At 36.4% G+C, this 18,837-nt stretch overlaps 1 protein-coding gene across 4 annotated transcripts in view; it reads right to left on the reverse strand.

Annotated features, from left to right (window-relative positions):
* Window positions 1–200: 200 nt before the first annotated feature.
* Window positions 201–18,837, reverse strand: part of pax5 (paired box 5) — a 51,962-nt gene continuing 33,325 nt past the window's right edge. For 2 of the 4 annotated variants that reach the window (XM_084094975.1, XM_084094976.1), the window contains 4 exons: window positions 11,821–11,922; window positions 5,420–5,506; window positions 4,387–4,473; window positions 201–2,547 (listed from right to left, as the gene is read on the reverse strand). In XM_084094975.1, the coding sequence (XP_083951101.1) occupies window positions 2,465–2,547; window positions 4,387–4,473; window positions 5,420–5,506; window positions 11,821–11,922 (359 nt within the window). In that variant the 3' untranslated portion in view covers window positions 201–2,464. The remainder of the gene's footprint in view (window positions 2,548–4,386; window positions 4,474–5,419; window positions 5,507–11,820; window positions 11,923–18,837) is intronic. The other 2 variants (XM_084094978.1, XM_084094977.1) reach the window with 2 other exon arrangements.

Consider the following 18,837-nt stretch of genomic DNA (forward strand, 5'->3'; position numbering starts at 1 on the left):
AAAGTTTAAAAGGTCAAAGTTCACCAGTAGTCATTAGTGGTAAACGGCATCAAGGGTTTCTTTAGAGTTGCATAACTTGCAACTTATGGTCTACAAAAAAATCCTATTACTACTTTACAGTCCAGAGCAACAACATAAAAACATAAAAACTATCAACTTCTATATATATATTCATAGGTTTGTCTTTTTTTTTTCTTATTACTTCACATCAAAATTTTGGTGCTTGCGACTCACTACTACAACTACAGTGTTCTCCTTTTTCGAAAGCTACTCAGCAATGCACAGTGTATTGAAAAAAAAAAGAAAACAAGGAAATCAAGAACTGGGAACACTCATCACAGACAATAGCTAAATAAAGCACACTTTTTGTCTTTGCTCGTCTACTAGAATCTAAAGTTAGATATCAATATATTAGTCAATAATGATATCAAAAGCTCTTGTCATTGTAAATGATAGATGTACAGGATATCTCAGACAGACAAATAGGGAAGAATGTACAGCATTAATGTTGCTACATAGAGAGTTTGGTAAGGCCTCCACCTTGGTCTCATGCATTGTCTTGGCGCAGTATGGATGAAGGGAATATTCAAAAACAAATGCACTCATAGAGCATGAACAAAAAAGGTAACTTCCGGATAACAGATTTGCCACTTTGTGCTTTTAAGAGTGTCTATTTGCACTACTAAAGAGTATCTTTGGGGAGGCTAAGGAGATGTTTTGAATGGACAGACAGTATGACATCACTTCCTGTTAGGGACATTAGCATCGCTAACGGTGTTCCCCTTCTAAAATGTAGCGACTTTACAAAAGTTTGTCAGCGCTTCAATACCAGCAAGCTCTGTTAATTGCAACTGATTTGCGTTTGGAATGAAACATCAGGGGTTTGAAAAGAAAACCAGCTACGTATTCCACGGCAACATCTTTAGCTAGCAGTAGCATTGTAGCATTTGTCTGCAGTAAACTTTTACACACAATTATATATATTACTCTCCATCATAAATAGCTATAAATCTTACTAATGTACAGTTGAATAAGGGTATTCTGTACATACGTAAATAGTATTTATCTACACTGAGGAAGGAGAGGAGTCTTTAAAATACAGTGCTCTCATTCATGACAACAGTGCTTTAATGCTGCTATTTTCCAACTTAATGACTGAAATCACAAAACAGTCCCATTTATATGCGTCGCATCGCACAAATGCTAAACTTCCATCTTATTCAAGAAGTCCATTATGCTTGAATGGTACCTAGATTAGAATTTAGGGCTCAAATATTCTTGTGCTTACGCATCAGGGCTAATTTCAGAATCTTTCAGTAATATCTCTCCTAACTCTACTGTAATTACACTCCTATTTCAAATGGAAGCATCCATTGATCAATGGTGAAATGGGTCTGTCCTTCACGCTGGCTAATTTTAAAGTAAATAATGCCAATATTCCGACCTGAGTTATCTGTCCAACTCTATTAAATCTCTGTTCACTTGATACTTTAGGTTCTCTCCAAAACAATTCATGGTTTTAGCGGACTAGTAAAACCGTCTAGTCAAGTTTAGTAAGACAGATTATGATGTGCCACATTCACACAGTTGATGAACGACTCAAAAATCACGTAGGTCATCTCAAGCTGCCACTAGTAGATTGTCTGGTACCAACTCCCAACACCTGATCATCTCTATAAGAACAGACTGCATAGAGATGCAAAGACGATAGGATAAGCAAGGCTTTAATGACAGAAGATAAATTAAAAGCAATAACAGATTTAGGGTACTACGTTTACACGACAACAATGTACTAAAAACGGAAACATTTTTCCTTTGCGTTTTTCGCGTAGAGGCAACAATGTTGTCAAAACAATCCCCGTTCACACGGATCCGCGAAAATGACTAAAAAGCTGTATTATGCAGGCCAGGCCAGTAGTTGGCGATGTCACTTTAAGAAACACTACGCACCTATAGTCTGAACATGTAATATGCATGCGCATGACGTCACCATTTTCACAAATTCACGTTTTTGTAATTTACATGGAGACCATAACGTTATCGTTTTCAAAAGCTTGAATGCAGGCCCCCAGAACGCTTTTGCCGTGTAAATGAATGGTCAAAACGCATAAAAAGTTTTCCGTTTTTAGTTGAAAACGGTGACATGTAAACAGCCCCTTAGTGTGAGGTGAGACCACAGGAATACAGGTGAATGGGTGTATACTTTCCACTAATGGACAGAAATTAGACACATCAGCTGAAGCTACTGATTGGACCATTGATTGTAATTGGCAGGAAAACATTGTCACCTCTTCCTTTCTTTCTTTTTTTTCTTTCTCCATTCTCCTTCCTGCTTCTCCTCCACCTCTTCTCTTCCATATGTAGGCAGTCTCATGTGGGCGTTATCAATCCATTCTCACTCCTCTTTTTTTTGTTTTTGTTTCTCCCACTCCTTCGCCATTCCTCTTCTCCTCTGCTCGGCTGGTCAGTGACGGTCATAGGCAGTGGCAGTTGCTGTAGCTGCCGTTCCTGGTCCCCGTGTGGCTGCGCTATAGTAGTATGGAGATCCTAAAAGGGATATGAAAAAAAAAACTGTCAATCATTTGATATACAAATGGCCCCCATCTAATAATTAAATTTAATCCAGGTTTTGCAACTCTGTTTATATGATCAAATTAAACCTCACTTAAAATATTTCTGTACACTACCAAAAGTTTGGGGTAGGTAAGATTTATTGATGCTTTTAATGTTTTTGAAAGTATCTTATGCTCATTAAAGCTGCATTTGTTTGATGGAAAATACATAAATTACAATTTAAAATAGCTGTTTTCAATTTTAATTTATTTTAAAATGTAATGAATTCCCATGATGGCAAAGCTGAAGCAGCTATCACTCCAGTTTTCAGTGTCGCACGATCCATCAGAAATAATATGCTGATTCTTTAATCGAGTAACATTTGTTATTATTATCATTGATGAAAACAGTTGTTCTGCATATTAATTTTTGAAACTGTATAGCTTTTCCCAGGATTCTTTGATGAATGGAAAGAACAACATTTATTTGAAATAGAAATCTTTTGTAGCATTATACACATCTTTACTTTAACTTTTGATCAATTTAATGCATCTTTGCTAAAAAACACATACTGGCCCTAATTTTTTTAACCATAGTGTAACGAGTCATGTTAAATGTATTATTTTCAACCATTTTTACAAAATTTTGTGGCGGTGCATTTATTTTTAACCATGCACTCCTGTTAAAATGATCTGAAATCAACTGCAGTTAAAGATTACATGAAAATAAATGCTAAATAAGAAGCAATGCATTCAATACAAAGAATATATATGATTACAGGATGATGGATTTACCGCCCAGGGTACGTTTGATTTATCAGTCCCCCACAATCATGTCACCCTTCCACTTATTTGAAATGACACCATCATCATCAGGTCAGTTTCTGCTGGGAAAAGACCATTTCTGCTCTATAGGACACATGATCCTTCTTGATCAGTCTGTGTTGGCATTAAGTGCTGATGGACCCCTTAGACCCAGAAATGTCTTTAGTATCATATTTAGTTTTAGCAGGAATTATTTGTCTTTATTCCACACAGAGACAGCGGGCATGAGTGAAGGGTATAACAGAGTACAGGGACAACGACGCTGCTTAGTCTTTATTGCTGGAGGTAAAGAGTTTGAAGTTGGGAGAAATATGTTGGAGAAATATGGTGGATGTGTGTGTTTGTCTTCCCTGGAAATGAAGATTATTTGAGTGTGATTAAGTAGCTTTTGTGTTGTGGTAAAACCTAGTTTGAGAGCGTGAGGTATATCACAATGTCATAGATACTATAGGAATATATTTCAAATATTTTTTTAAGCTATATTCACAATTATTTTGCTGACAACAATATTATGCAACATCGTGATTATTGCAATGATTTACAGTACTTTTTGTGCCCAGTAAGTTTAAGTAGACTAATTTCACAATTCTTCCTTGTCTCACTACTAAGATGAGAGCATTAAAACAGAGATTTTGATATATCCCAGCCCTAATAGACACTAAACTTTGCCTTGGAGCACTTCACACAAACACTGTCAAACTTCTGTCAAATCAGGGTCTCTTTCTTGACACACAAAGCAAAAAATCATGAAATCTCCAAGGAACCCCTTGTCCATTGGGAACGTTAAGGTCAGCTCTGTGGCTCTCTCTTACACACATATTACTGTTTTTAAGCCTATGCACCTTCACCTTGCTCTTGACAGATGTGTCAGTCTGAGGTTTTGCTGATTGGGGCAGGTTCTTCTAAAACACTTATTCTGTGCACCATACATACAAAAACACATGGCATGCTAACCCAACATTGTTTTAAACATCACATCCCCCTCTGATGGCATTGGGTGTTTTGGTACCTGTGGGTTGTGGGGTCTGGCCGGAGAATAGACCCGATGAAGCTGCTCTCTCCGAGCCCAGTAAAGAACCGTACTCCTGCTGGAACACTGAGAAGAAAGTGCACACACATACAACAATACGTTTATAGTTCACAGAAAATGCAGTTATTTCAGAAATGTGACTATAAATTAATCCTTTATAAAGCACTCTTAAGCCAATGCATTTTATTTTCCACTTAAAAGAATAGTTCACCCAAAAATGAAAATTCTGTCTCCCACATGTCCATCCAAACAGGTATTTTGTTATCTATAGAATCTTTTCCATATACAATGACTGGGTCATGCTGATTTGGAGCTCAAGAAAAATCTCTTATTATTATCAATGTTGCAAACAGTTGTGCTACTTTTTTGTGTAAAATTATATGTCTTTACAGTCACCTTTTGCATCCTTGATGAAAACAATATAATAAAAACAAAACTAGGCCTATCAAAATGAATAAAAATAATAAAAAAATCATATTGACCACAACATTTTGAATGATAGTATACAAGTTATACATAACCTTTCTGTGTGGAACAGACTGAAGTTGTTAAATTTTCCGATAATCTTCCATTTCACTGAAACCCTGAAATCGAATTCATGTCCATTGGTTCTAGCGCGAGTCCTAACTAGTGATGGCAGCAGTTCAAATATGCAGAATGGAGGATGGATTTGCAGATGAGGGCAAATTATTTTAATTGCATTAAAAGTTTAACTGTGAGATAGAAAGTAGGAAGTGTTACATATGAAGTCTCATTGTGATATATAAAGTTGCAATCACGAGAAAGTCGTAATTTGAAATATAAAGTTATATTGGTAGATATAGTCACAATTACCTTTTCATTTATTTTCTTATTCTGAGGCAGAAACCGGCTTCCATATGATGGTGAGTAAATAATGACAGAATTTTCATTTTGGGTGAATTATTCCTTTAAAGCACATTATTACAAAAGCATGGGCTGAGAAAGTTTGCTCCTTCAATGTCCAGACGGTTGTGCTTTCAACAGCTTTTACCTAGTAGACTGGGGTTTGCAAATCTCCAAGAATCATTGTATGTCGAATACTGCGGATGGGAGTATGGACTGCCAGAGAAATCTCCCCCTGAAATTTAAGAAAAGACAATAAAAATATTAGATGTGCATGTAAAATTGTTCAGTCAGCAGGTTGATTTTACATCCTACGTAGTGTGTAGGAGCCTAAAAGTTCCAATTGGCTAGGTGAAAGTGTCGATTTGTGACCGTTTTTCTCCTCCATTGCTTCAGTGTAGTTTTCCCTTTATCTCCATGTCTCTTTCTCTCCCTCTTTTCCCATCTCCCTCGTTCTCCCTTTCCCTGGGGAACACTTTCCCTTTGCTGGCTGTCACAAAATCAGAGGCCCCAACTCTCTTGCTCTCTCTTTCCTTCCATCTCTCGCTCTGTCGGTTCTGCCTGGCTGGTTTTGTGCCCCCCTCCCCTGTGTGTCAGCCCCCCTGCTGAAAGAGAGGAAGCAACAGAATGAAAGAGAAGGAGAGGAGAAATAAGCGATGCACTCTGAGAGAAAGTGGAGGAAGAGGATCCAGTAGATGTAGGGAGAAAATAAAAGGCACTACTAATCCATTTTTTTTTTTTTAAATGGCAGTGAAATATATAAATCTATCATATCTGAGAGCTGTAAATAAGCATTCAAGGCATTCATGCACATGTTTTTTTTTTTTTAGCTAGGGAGTTTTACCAATAATTATCATCTTTCTTTTTTTCATATTATTTCATTTTAACGATATCAATGTACTCAAAATAACTGATTAAATACAAGCTGTGCAAAATTCTAACTGGGGTTTTAAGCAAGCTTAACATCCATGGGAACTTTTCATTGTAAAAAAGGATCTTCATACTGGAAAAAAGGTTATTTAGGTTATGAAATGTTCTTCAAACGAAGAAAAATCTTTATTTTTTAGATTGTATAAAGTCACAATTACAAGAAATGTTAGAAACAGGTAGAAATTAGCTTCCATTTGATGGAGAGTAAATAATGACATTTTCATTTTGTTTATTATAAATTTCAATTTAGAGAGCAAGTTTTCATAATTTCTATTTATTACAACTAACCACAACTAAAGTGAACTTTAATTTAAAAAAAAAATTATTTAAAGCAACATCACAATTTGTATTGTTTCTGTAGAGTAAAATAGCTAGTTAGTTAGCTAAATCTCATCTAATTTAAGAGACTAAGATTGTTTCTACTGAGAATGAAGGGACAGAAATGAGGGCTTAGTAAGATTATTTATAGATAAATACTTTTATTCAGCATTGATGCATTAACCTGATCAAAAGTGAAGGTAAACGCGTATAATGTTACAAAATAATAAAATTTCAAATAAATGATGTTCTTTTGAACTTTTTATTCATCAAACAATCCTGAAAAAAAGGCATCACAGTTTCCACAAAAATATTTTGTGGAAACCATTGTTTGTCTCATTGATAATAAGAAATGTTTCTTGAGTGCCAAATCAGCATATTAGAATGTAATTAGAAAGTTCACGCATACTGTGTATATTATATAAAAGAATAGGGATTTGTGAACATGAAATTATTTATGAGAATGTTGCCTTCAAAGTAATTAAAATGTAACATCATAAAGACGGGGAAAAAAATAGTTGAAGGTAAATGAAATGGGATTATCTAAAGTACATGTCTGGAGCTTTGTTCCTACTCTTAACCTTCAGCACGCTCTTAGATGGGATCGTTGGCATGGTTACCTCTCCTCTGTCAACTCTGCGCCACAGCGTCTAAACCGTGTCAGGTTGTTTAGGGAAGATGCTCGTGAAAGCGAGGGGGATGACTTAAGGACGGAGAAGAAAATAGGGATGGGGTCTCCCCAGCGAGAGAGATGGGTTGCAAGGTCATAAATGCTTGTCAGAAGTGGGGGAAACATGGGGGATTCAGTCGGAGGGAAATACGAGACAAGGTTACGGATCTTGCTCTGAAGAGAGGGGACCCGACAAGACCCTACGAGTCACTGTGGCAACCGGGGAGAGCATCGACAGAGACACCCGTGTGACAGACTGGAGACACGACAAGAGACATGTTGTTGTTTTGGCTTGGGTTTGTTTTGTTGTGTTCAGGGAGTTGATACAAGGGTTGGTGAACAATCCTTCATCGTAGACCTTTTGTTTTTTTTATACCAGTCTATTTGTCTTTTTGCACAAGAGATTTTCCACTATATCACTTGTTACCTTGCACTTGATATTGAAGCTAAACAAGCACACATTTGTTACCTACACTTTGATGAGACATTGAGAGAGAAAATTAATTACTGAGTAGCTTTATTAGAGCTGAAATCCCTCCTTGCAATTTTTTTCCTTCAAATTTTTGTTACAGTTTAGCTTGGTAAGCCACATTAGGGAAGAGAACAGTAGTTGATTAAACAGTTTTTCATTCTTTTACATATTACACTAGAAAAGTTTTCATTCATGTGCCTGTGTTTCTTGTTTTTCCTTTCAGTTTAGTCTTCAACCCTCTACAATGCGAGTAAATCACTCGCATATGCGATTAAATTTCACTATGGGCGAGTGAAAGAATGTCTATTATTAGCCATTGGCTAGTATCAAGTATGAGTTTAGCATAGATATATTTGCACTCGCTGAACACTGACTGAGCGCTTGAGAGTTTCACTCTCCGTCAAGCGATCTGTAAATATTTTGCAAAGAGAGAAAGTGTGAGAGTTTTACATACCACGCAAAATCGACACGCTACATGTAAACGATATTCTTGTTTGTATTTTCCTGTCAAAATAACGGAGTTCATCTGGAATTATTCAGCTTTTAAGAACAAGCAGAAGATATGCCGGGTTCTCCGGTAATGCGCAAACGGCAATCTCATTGGATGGCATTCATCCCTGTTTTAATTTCAGCAAATCAACAAACGCTGACAATGTGATTAAAATTCATGAACCCAGCAGCTCATGTGTTGTATATTGTCATTATTAGTAGTAGAATTAGTAGTAGGATTATTATCTTTTAATTCAATTTTTTTTTTTTACAGAAACAGTGAATGACCAACAATATCGTAAGCTCCACCACCAGTCCTAAATTAAAAATAAATAAATGAAATAAAATTAAGTTAAAATTACAACTTTTTTATTAAGTTTTAGTTCTAATTACTAGAGTTCTATCATTAAATAATACTTGATTATCATAATATCATAATATAATGCTTGATTGACTGATTTTAAGAGTGTAGATTTAGATATTTAAAAAGCTGTGCCATTTTTACAAAGATAAGCTGATTTGGTGGAATTATTTTATATATATATATATATATATATATATATATATATATATATATATATATATATATATATATATATATATATATAATATATATAAAATAGTATATCAGTCTGGCCAAGGTGTGAGTAGTCTTGTTAATTCCCTTGTTCGTTTCATTGGTTACTAATTACTGTAGTTACAAGTCTCATTTAGTTGCCTTGTGTATATACTCCCTGTTTTGTTCAATTCTTTGTCGGTCATCGGTTTAGGCTACGTCTACATTAATCCGGATACATTTGAAAATGGTGTTTTCGTTTCAAAATGCTCTCTGTCCTCACTAGTGTTTTCACGCATTTTATAAAAGTTTCTCATCTACACTGAAAAAAAAATTCACCTCGCTGCACATGAGTAAAACCTCATACAAGCTCACTGAGATGGTACAGATGGAACAGACTTAATGAAGTTCTCTTGCTATTCTTCTGGCAGGATCATTTTATTGAGCAAAATATCTCACCACTCAGTCACCATTATATGTTTGGTCTAAAACGCAACCGCTCTCATGTTTTGCCACAGGACAGCAATTGTGAGTAAATTTTGGAACGTGTTTTTTAAAGAGAAGGCACTCTTCAAGAGATAGTTCTTTTAACTCTTTCCCCGCCATTGACGGAAATGTACGGCTTTCAGTGTTTTCACTGTTATACGGTAGCGGGCGTTATTACGCTTCTTCTGAATCTCCTAATCAAAACACAGGCAAAGAAGAAGCAGAAGCAAACAATATTATATGTAAGCATATGCAAATGTAAAATAACGCGATCATCAACATTAAACAGCATATAAATCAAAACTGCCTAATGTTACTGAATGAAATGTCGACCCAGTATAGGACTGTGCAAGCTTTGGGGGTGTTGATGGACTCGATCTACTCCATCGATTTTTTTTATTTTTTATTTTTATTTTTGCTCATAATGTTTTTTATTGAACTTACCCACATTCAAGAGTTGATAAAAAAGTAATGCAAGAAGCTACAATAAAACTGTTTTTTTGTTTAAAAGCAGAGGGTATGTTCTTTCTTTTGATTTTGCATATTCAGATATTCATACAACTAAATATTCTGGGGGCCATGAAACTTTTGTGAAAATGACCAAAAATGCTGGTGCTGGCTGGCAACTTTTTTTTTTTTGAAACGCTGACGGCGAAATAATGAATAGGTTAAATTTAGCTATAAAACAATGTCCCTTTTAAGATAAAAAATTTCAATATATTTATTTATTTCTACCTGTTTTAAAGGATCATTTGGCAGCCAATACTGCAACTTTACTGCAGTACTGCTTCTGTCGGTGCATACGTCATCGAGGATGTTTCATTTCAGGAAAGTAGTCATTATAAAATTGATTGTCATTCCTAATGAGCCGTAAATTGCTGTAATTTATTTCGTACTTTAGAATGTAATGGTTATTTTTCTGAAATGAGGCAGCCTCAATGACGCATGCAGCTAAAAATTGTGACCTCCAGAGGGTGCAGCCTTCAACAGGAGACACAACAACTGAAATACTGCAGGGTGTCAAGCAATTTCGACTACAATTCTCCTACTTTTTCTAGTACTATTCAGAAATGACTAAATGAGATATATATATATATATATATATATATATATATATTACATCAACCCAAAAATACAATTCAAAACTGTTAAATGTGTTCCAATGACAACACAAAAAAATCAGGTAGCCCTTAACCATTAAAAAAAACATAACAAAAAAAGTAATTTTTCAGTTAATTTCAAATTATGTCAGATGAAGAAAACATTTGTTCAAGTTAGTATTATTTAAAGCCACATGCATCTATGCGAACAGTATTCAAAGCCATTTGTGTTTGTGAATATGAATATCCTATAGTGAGAAAATCCATGTGTATTTCTGTGATTCTGAAGTGGCCTGTGGATTAAAAAATAGCTAAAAGAAAGGAGGCCGAGGGAGTCTCCAGGAGAATGAATGAATTAGTCAAGGGTCAGCGATGATTCTCATTAAAAACAAATTACTGATGTTGAGAAGGGACAGCTGTGTGACTGGGGTCTAATAGTCCAGCCACTCCTGCTGAAGACTCAAAGCCAGTCCACCCGCCCCACACTCTGCCAGCCACCCAACAACCCCCCCACCCTTCTCCATCCCATAACCCCCTGGGAGTGCTGTCAACCTGGCAGATGGGGGGAGACAGGAAGTGGCAAAGACAAGACCCCCTCCCACTGGGACCTCAACTGAAATAAAGCAGAGGTGAAAAGGGGGTATTGGGAGAGTGACTACAGCAGGAAGAGCGAGAGAGGGTGAGAGAGAAAGAATGAGGGTGGCACATGTATAAAAATTAGCCTATCTATTAGTTTTGTCATCAATCCCTTCTTCAGCATTATGCCTAAAGAACTCAATCCACTATGATGGGAAAAACTTCTCTGTCTGTACACTACAATCAGAAGTTTGGAATAATTAAGATTTGTTAATGTTGTTAAGTCTCTTATGCTCTCCAAGGCAAGACATAATAAAAAAAGTATTATTGTGAAATATATTTTAAAATGCATCATTACTTCAGTCTTCAGTGTCACATGATCCTTAAGAAATCATTCTAATATGCTGATTTGGTGCTCACAAAACATTTATTATTATTATCAATAACTAACAGTTCAATAATTAACAAACTTTTTTGTTAATTAATATTTTTGTGGAAATCGTGATTTGCACTACCATTCAAAAGTTTGCTGTAAGTAAAATTAATATTTTATTCAGCAAGGATGCTTTAAATTTCAATTACATTTTTTTTTTCATATAAATGCTGTTCTTTTGAATTTTCTTTCATCAAAAAATCCTAAAAAAAAATGCATCATGATTTTCACAAAAAACTATTAAACTGTTTTCAACAACTACCATTTTCGTCATGATTAATAACCGAGTGCCGATAATTTCTGAGCACCAAATCAGCATTGATTTCTGAAGGATCATGTGACACTGAAGACTAGAGTAATGATGCTGAAAATTCAGCTTTGCCATCATAGGAATAACTTGCATTTTAAAATATATTAAAATAGAAAACTGTTATTTAAAATTGTAATAATATTTCACAATATTACTGTTTTAAGCAAACCGTAAGTAGTTTGTGCGGTTACAAATTGGTTGAGACTCACCAGGTACCATCCCTGTGAGGGAGGGTGTGGAGTAACTACCCTGCCCAGTTGGAGGAACATGAGGAGGGTAACCAGGGAGCGTGGTGCTGGCCAGGTCACGACCTGTAAAGATAGAAAAAAGAGCATTTCTAGCATGATTAGCATCAACTCCATAGGGAAGAGTTTATTGATCTAACTTGTCAGTGACTCATTCCAATCACCACAACCATTTATGAAGCAATTTCTCCTATAATTGTTCAGTTAACTAGTCTTTAACCTTTTTATCCGCTTGTTAGTTGTGACGCAAAGGAATACTTTTTATAAATAAATACATAAAACATTTGAAAACAACAGTCTGTCTTCACGGAACGAAGGTATTCTTGTTTTGATTCTAGTGTTACCACTCAGCATGGCTGGTAATCAGACCAACAGTATGAGTAATATATTGCTTTTATGCAACAGTGAAAAAAAACAAAAAGTTAATACTGAAATACTTTGTTACTTTGTGTATTTTTGTTCCACAAATGAAAAATTTCCAAATGAAGCCTAAACCGAATTGACAGTTGTTAGTCTCTGACACAGTAATGATGTTCCTAAATTAATCTGGCTTTTTGAACGAATCTGTTGAATAAATCACATTTAATGGCTCACTCATAAAGACAGTGCACTTTTCGCCACAAATTGCCGTATTAATATAACCTGCTGGACTGTACATCAGCACTCTTTGGAGCATTTTAATAATTGTGCATACATTTACGACCATTTTTCTTATTAATAAAGTTTCAATTAAAGACTAGTGTAATTTAAAAGCTGTTATAGAAAGCGTTCACATTTCAAAGCGAATGAAACTTGGATCTGTGCTGTAGCTTATTAAATCTGATAAGTGACATCTCATGAGCTTGGTAAACTAGCGACATCCTGTATAACCATCCCGATTAATAAAGCCATCTTACTTTGTCAGATCACAAATCTGCCTTTGCCCCAGTAATAGGGTCTCTGGTATAATTATGCACTGATGTATGACAGGGTCTGGTTGTCTCTACTGTTAGTGTAAAAAAATACATGTCCCGTGTCACCCTCAGGCCTGAGAGGAACTAAAGAGAGAATCACGTCAGTGAAATTGAAAGGTAAAAAATGAAGCTCTTTAGGCACAGGTAACTGACTCACATGTGGCGACGGTCAATACCCTATATAGACTATTGATTAGAGTTCATTAAAAAACAAACAAGGATGTATTATTGAAAATATTAACAAGAGATTTAACTTGTCCATTTCACAATGATCACTGGGCAGTTTCTAAATTTAATTCTCCCTCTCTCTCTCTCTCTCTCTCTCTCTCTCTCTCTGTTGTATGGATGTATAACTGTATTAGGCTACATGACATGGCTGTCAGAGTGAATCATCTCTCAGTCTGCACATGGTGCTGATCTGTAGACTGCAGCCCATTCATCATAATAAACACCATCACCCTCAGTTCATCCATCCTCTTCAACACAGCCACCATTTAAGCCGCTGTAGGGCCTGTGAGGTGGAGGGAGGCGAGAACAGAGTCAGAGGAGGGAAACTGAATACTTTATCAGAGCTTAAAAAACATGATAGAGAAGATGAGAGAAGGAATAAGAGAGATTGAGACAAGGTGGAGAATAACTCAGGGATGGAGGAAAAGGAGCATTAGGATGGGAAGAGGTGAAAAGTGTGGACAGGGAAATATTTCAAATACCCATCAGTTTTTGCGCAACATGAGTGTGTGACCTTTGGATAAAATAAACTCATTGTTCAGTTACTGTTTCTATGTTTGCTGGTATAAAGCGAATGAAATGTGAGTGTTGAAAATGCCATTGTCACAGTTCACATAACAGTCAAGAAAACACATTATATTAAAAAAGACAACAGTTAGTTCCGGTCCTCGAATCTGATTGTTCAAGCAGAGTTCCAACAGCACTGAAATAACAGTTTTTCTGCATGTTAGTACCTTTTTCTGCTGGTTACATCATTACGTCGGTTGGTGGCTGCAAGTGACTGTCTTTATGAGTGAGGTTGAAAAGCGCTAATTAATTCAAGAATGACTCAAGGGAACTGTCTTTATGAATAAGTCATTGAATCATTCACTCAACAGGGGCTGGATTCACAAAACATTCTGAAAATTCTTAACAGCCATTTTCCTCATATTTTTTAACTTAAGAATAGTTATAAAAGAATATTTAGTTTTCTCAAAAAACATTTATTTTTCTGAAAGAAGACTCTTTAAATCAATTATTGTAAATAACCTCTTAAAGTTAGAATATTATTGTCTTAATTTCTTAAATTTTAGATCTTTACTGAATTCATTGGGCTGTTTTGAATATCAAGGATTTTTAAATAACACATACACTCACCTAAATGATTATTAGGAACACCATACTAATACTGTGTTTGACCCCCTTTCGCCTTCAGAACTGCCTTAATTCTACGTGGCATTGATTCAACAAGGTGCTGAAAGCATTCTTTAGAAATGTTGGCCCATATTGATAGGATAGCATCTTGCAGTTGATGGAGATTTGTGGGATGCACATCCAGGGCACGAAGCTCCCGTTCCACCACATCCCAAAGATGCTCTATTAGGTTGAGATCTGGTGACTGTGGGGGCCATTTTAGTACAGTGAACTCATTGTCATGATCAAGAAACCAATTTGAAATGATTCGAGCTTTGTGACATGGTGCATTATCCTGCTGGAAGTAGCCATCAGAGGATGGGTACATGGTGGTCATAAAGGGATGGACATGGTCAGAAACAATGCTCAGGTAGGCCGTGGCATTTAAACGATGCCCAATTGGCACTAAGGGGCCTAAAGTGTGCCAAGAAAACATCCCCCACACCATTACACCACCACCACCAGCCTGCACAGTGGTAACAAGACATGATGGATCCATGTTCTCATTCTGTTTACGCCAAATTCTGACTCTACCATCTGAATGTCTCAACAGAAATCGAGACTCACCAGACCAGGCAACATTTTTCCAGTCTTCAACTGTCCAATGTTGGTGAGCTCGTGCAAATTGTAGCCTCTTTTTCCTATTTGTAATGGAGATGAGTGGTACCCGGTGGGGTCTTCTGCTGTTGTAGCCCATCCGCCTCAAGGTTGTGCGTGTTGTGGCTTCACAAATGCTTTGCTGCATACCTCGGTTGTAACGAGTGGTTATTTCAGTCAAAGTTGCTCTTCTATCAGCTTGAATCAGTCGGCCCATTCTCCTCTGACCTCTAGCATCAACAAGGCATTTTCGCCCACAGGACTGCCGCATACTGGATGTTTTTCCCTTTTCACACCATTCTTTGTAAACCCTAGAAATGGTTGTGCGTGAAAATCCCAGTAACTGAGCAGATTGTGAAATACTCAGACTGGCCCGTCTGGCACCAACAACCATGCCACGCTCAAAATTGCTTAAATCACCTTTCTTTCCCATTCTGACATTCAGTTTGGAGTTCAGGAGATTGTCTTGACCAGGACCACACCCCTAAATGCATTGAAGCAACTTCCATGTGATTGGTTGATTAGATAATTGCATTAATGAGAAATTTAACAGGTGTTCCTAATAATCCTTTAGGTGAGTGTATAAGAGGTACATAATTAAGATTAAAATAAAATCAGGAACATTCTGACAAACTTCTTAGAATTTCTTAACTTCTCTCTTAAAAAGATTTTCATGAATCCAGCCCGATTCGTTAACAAATGGGAACAAAAACGAAACACCACCTACTGTGTGTTGCTCAGAGTTGCACAATGGCTAGTTCTTCTGCTTTAATGTCATTTGAAACTATTTTAATTTACCGAACAAAAACAAAGTAACTTGCAATATTGTTTCTAAAATGCAAGTTACTTTGTTTTTGTTCGGTAAATTAAAATAGTTTCAAATGACATTAAAGCAGAAGAACTAGCCATTGTGCAACTCTAGTTCGGTAAATTAAAATAGTTAAAATAGTTTCAAATGACATTAAAGCAGAAGAACTAGCCATTGTGCAACTCTAGTTCTTCTGCTTTAATGTCATTTGAAACTATTTTAATTTACCGAACAAAAACAAAGTAACTTGCAATATTGTTTCTAAAATGCAAGTTACTAAATATTAACTGTTGTATAAAAGCAATATCACAATTATTCTGTTTTTCTGAATATCATGCCTTCGGCTGAATTGCAGTGATATTGCTTATTAGGGGTGTAATGGTACACGTATTCTTACCGAAATTTTTTGTTATGGGTCTTTCTGTTCGGTACGCATGTGTATCGAACGAATACAGTGTGTACTGAACTGTAAATGTTAAAAATTCATGCAAGTATTTCCATTTCGCATGAAGGATTATCATGACAGCAAGCGAGTCTACTGTATGTTTAACTTCGCAGACTTAAATGAACGAGTGCCAGGTACGCGTCAAATAGACGGAGCGGATTAGAATGGGAGCACAAAAATTCTAACCTTATCCTAAAATATTTTGCTAACATATTTAGAATCTAAAAGTGTAAGCACTTCAAATCCCTTCCCCATTTACAACAGCACCATAAACTGACAGACTTTTTTATTAAAAGACAAACATAGTTTGTACGGTAAACCACTGTTTAATAAAAATAAAAAAATGATTGTTTTTTCTCCTGCTGTACCCAAAACATAATGAGCAGCAAAAATGTAAAAGTTTCTAACATTTAAAATGTATATGTGACCACTTTCCCCAGTGAAAATGAACCTTGCCCAGACCTTACACAGTTACAGAGAGTCTCACTCTCTCTCTGTTCTGCTGGTTGCCATGTTAGGGAGTTGTCCATGTTAGGTGACAGGAAGACATTAGTGAAGACTGGATACTAATCCACTCTGGGTCAGTGGACAGGGCAACAGCGAGGGACAGAGAGAGAGATGGACTCTTCAGAGGTAGAACAGACAAGGCCTCGTCCTCTGAGAGACATTGTCAGAAGAGAGAAGAATGAAAGAGGGTAGACAGGAAAAAAATGTTCTTGTCCAAAAGAGATCAAATCTGGGTCTGGTGGGTAGTTCACATGCTGTGACACATTGAGCAGTGGTGCTAATGTGGTCAATGTAAGTCTGAGTCTGGCTTGTGTCACCCAGAAAAAAACAACAACCATTCATTCATGTCTAATTGTATTTGCATGACTGTATCATTTGTAAATTGATTTAAAAAAATTATAGTCATCATAAATGTAAAGTATAATTTCATTTGTGATCTGCCAATAGGGGGCGCCATTATGCAAACATGAGGAACTCAATCCAGTCTTTTCACATGGTCCATTATGAGACGAGCTCTGCTTGTAATCCATTCTGGCTCTCTGTCCTTCTACACACACGCTCATACACACACACCGTGTAGATGTACAGGTTTCGCTCTACCTTGTCAGATGGTGCACAAATCCCAATTCCATGATTCCCTCGTTAGGGCTCCTGTCCAAGCAGCTCTTAATTAGCGCTCCCTTACTCCCAAATGGAGTGAGCGAGTAAGGGAGAGGAGGAGACGTGTATATAGTAATTACAGGTCTCCATCCACTCCCTCTGTCCCTTAGGAAATAGAGTCTGAATCTGAATCACTGAGCACTGTTTAACAGGTCTGATAACACTCATCTCACCCCTGGGCTGCCCACAGCAAGCTGAACCACAATCAGATGGTTCTCCTTCATGTTTAACACAGCTATTATAACAGGAAAGCCTTGCGGATCTCAGATCAGCACTTCAGCTGTTAGCAGACTGGAAGGAATGTAGTAAAGATCTGGCTTTTATTTATTTCCCAGAGGTTGATTTTTATTTTACTTTTCTTTTTGCTATAAAAAAGGTCGCATTAACACTGCTTTAGAAATGTCGTACCATACCTTTGACATTTTTCTACTTTTCAAGTTCCTTTTTATATATAGATTTGAATGTTGTACCCTTATCCTAGACTTCCAAACTTAAACTCAAACTCAAAAGTCAAATTATGCAAATTGTGTGAAAATATAATTTAATTGTGGAAATTGGTCTTAGAACGACAAAGGTGTTGGCCATTTAATTTCAAAATGCAAAATGCAAAAAAAATAATAATAATAATAATTTCCATCACAGAATGCTATTAATTTGATCATAATTTGAAAATGACACTATAGTGGGAATTTTCATTACTCAGTAAAAAAAGAGACAATTCTTCCATGATGCATGCATGTTTAATTGTTTACTGGGAACCAAAAGTAAACATTTAATCTTTGAATTCTTGGATCTAGGAACAATACAAGTTTGCACCATTATGACTAAAAGTTTGCTAAGAAGTATTTCCTACTAAAGCAAGGCGGAATTTGACTATGGTGAGCGTATAGGTCACCGTGATTTTGCCAAGTAAGACATGATCCTGGATCATAATATTTTGTTGATCCTGGCATAACATTCCTGTCCCAAAATTTAGTCCTTACCCTATTCCTACCCCTAAACCTAACCCTACCCATAACTTTTCCCTAAAATCAGAGGGAAATGATAGGTGAAATAACACTGATGTTGAAGCACCTCACCCTGGGTCTAAGCCTAAACTTGACATAAACTATAAACTTGTCCCTCAAATCTGATTGGTTGATTGGAAAGATGTTCCAGGATCAACATGTTGATCCAGGAACATTTGGTACTTGGTGAAATCACGTTCACCGGTGAGCGTATCCATAGCAGACTGGTGGGAGTGGCCTTGGATGGCAACATGCCCAGTGAATTATGATCATTGAAGTTTTTCTACCTATTTGGCAAACAGGAAGACAACAGGTATCACCGATTTCAAAAAAGTTTCTGCCTTTCTATTAGGGCTGGGTAAAAAATATCTATTTCTCGATTTTAATCGATTCTCATTTTTACGAAACGATATCGATTCTTAAATCCCAAGAATCGATTAGTCATCCTGTTTTCAGTGATGAATGAATGGAACATTGTTGCGCGCATGCCCATTCAATAAATCGCAATAATCTTTGTGCTTTGTTATTATTAATATGAAACAAAGTCTCAGATTTCAAATTACGTCCATTTTCTTATGAAATTCAAAAACATAAATACCGTTT

Source organism: Abramis brama (genome assembly GCF_963993115.1).
Source record: "Abramis brama genome assembly, chromosome: 2".
Classification (NCBI taxonomy): Eukaryota; Metazoa; Chordata; class Actinopteri; order Cypriniformes; family Leuciscidae; genus Abramis; species Abramis brama.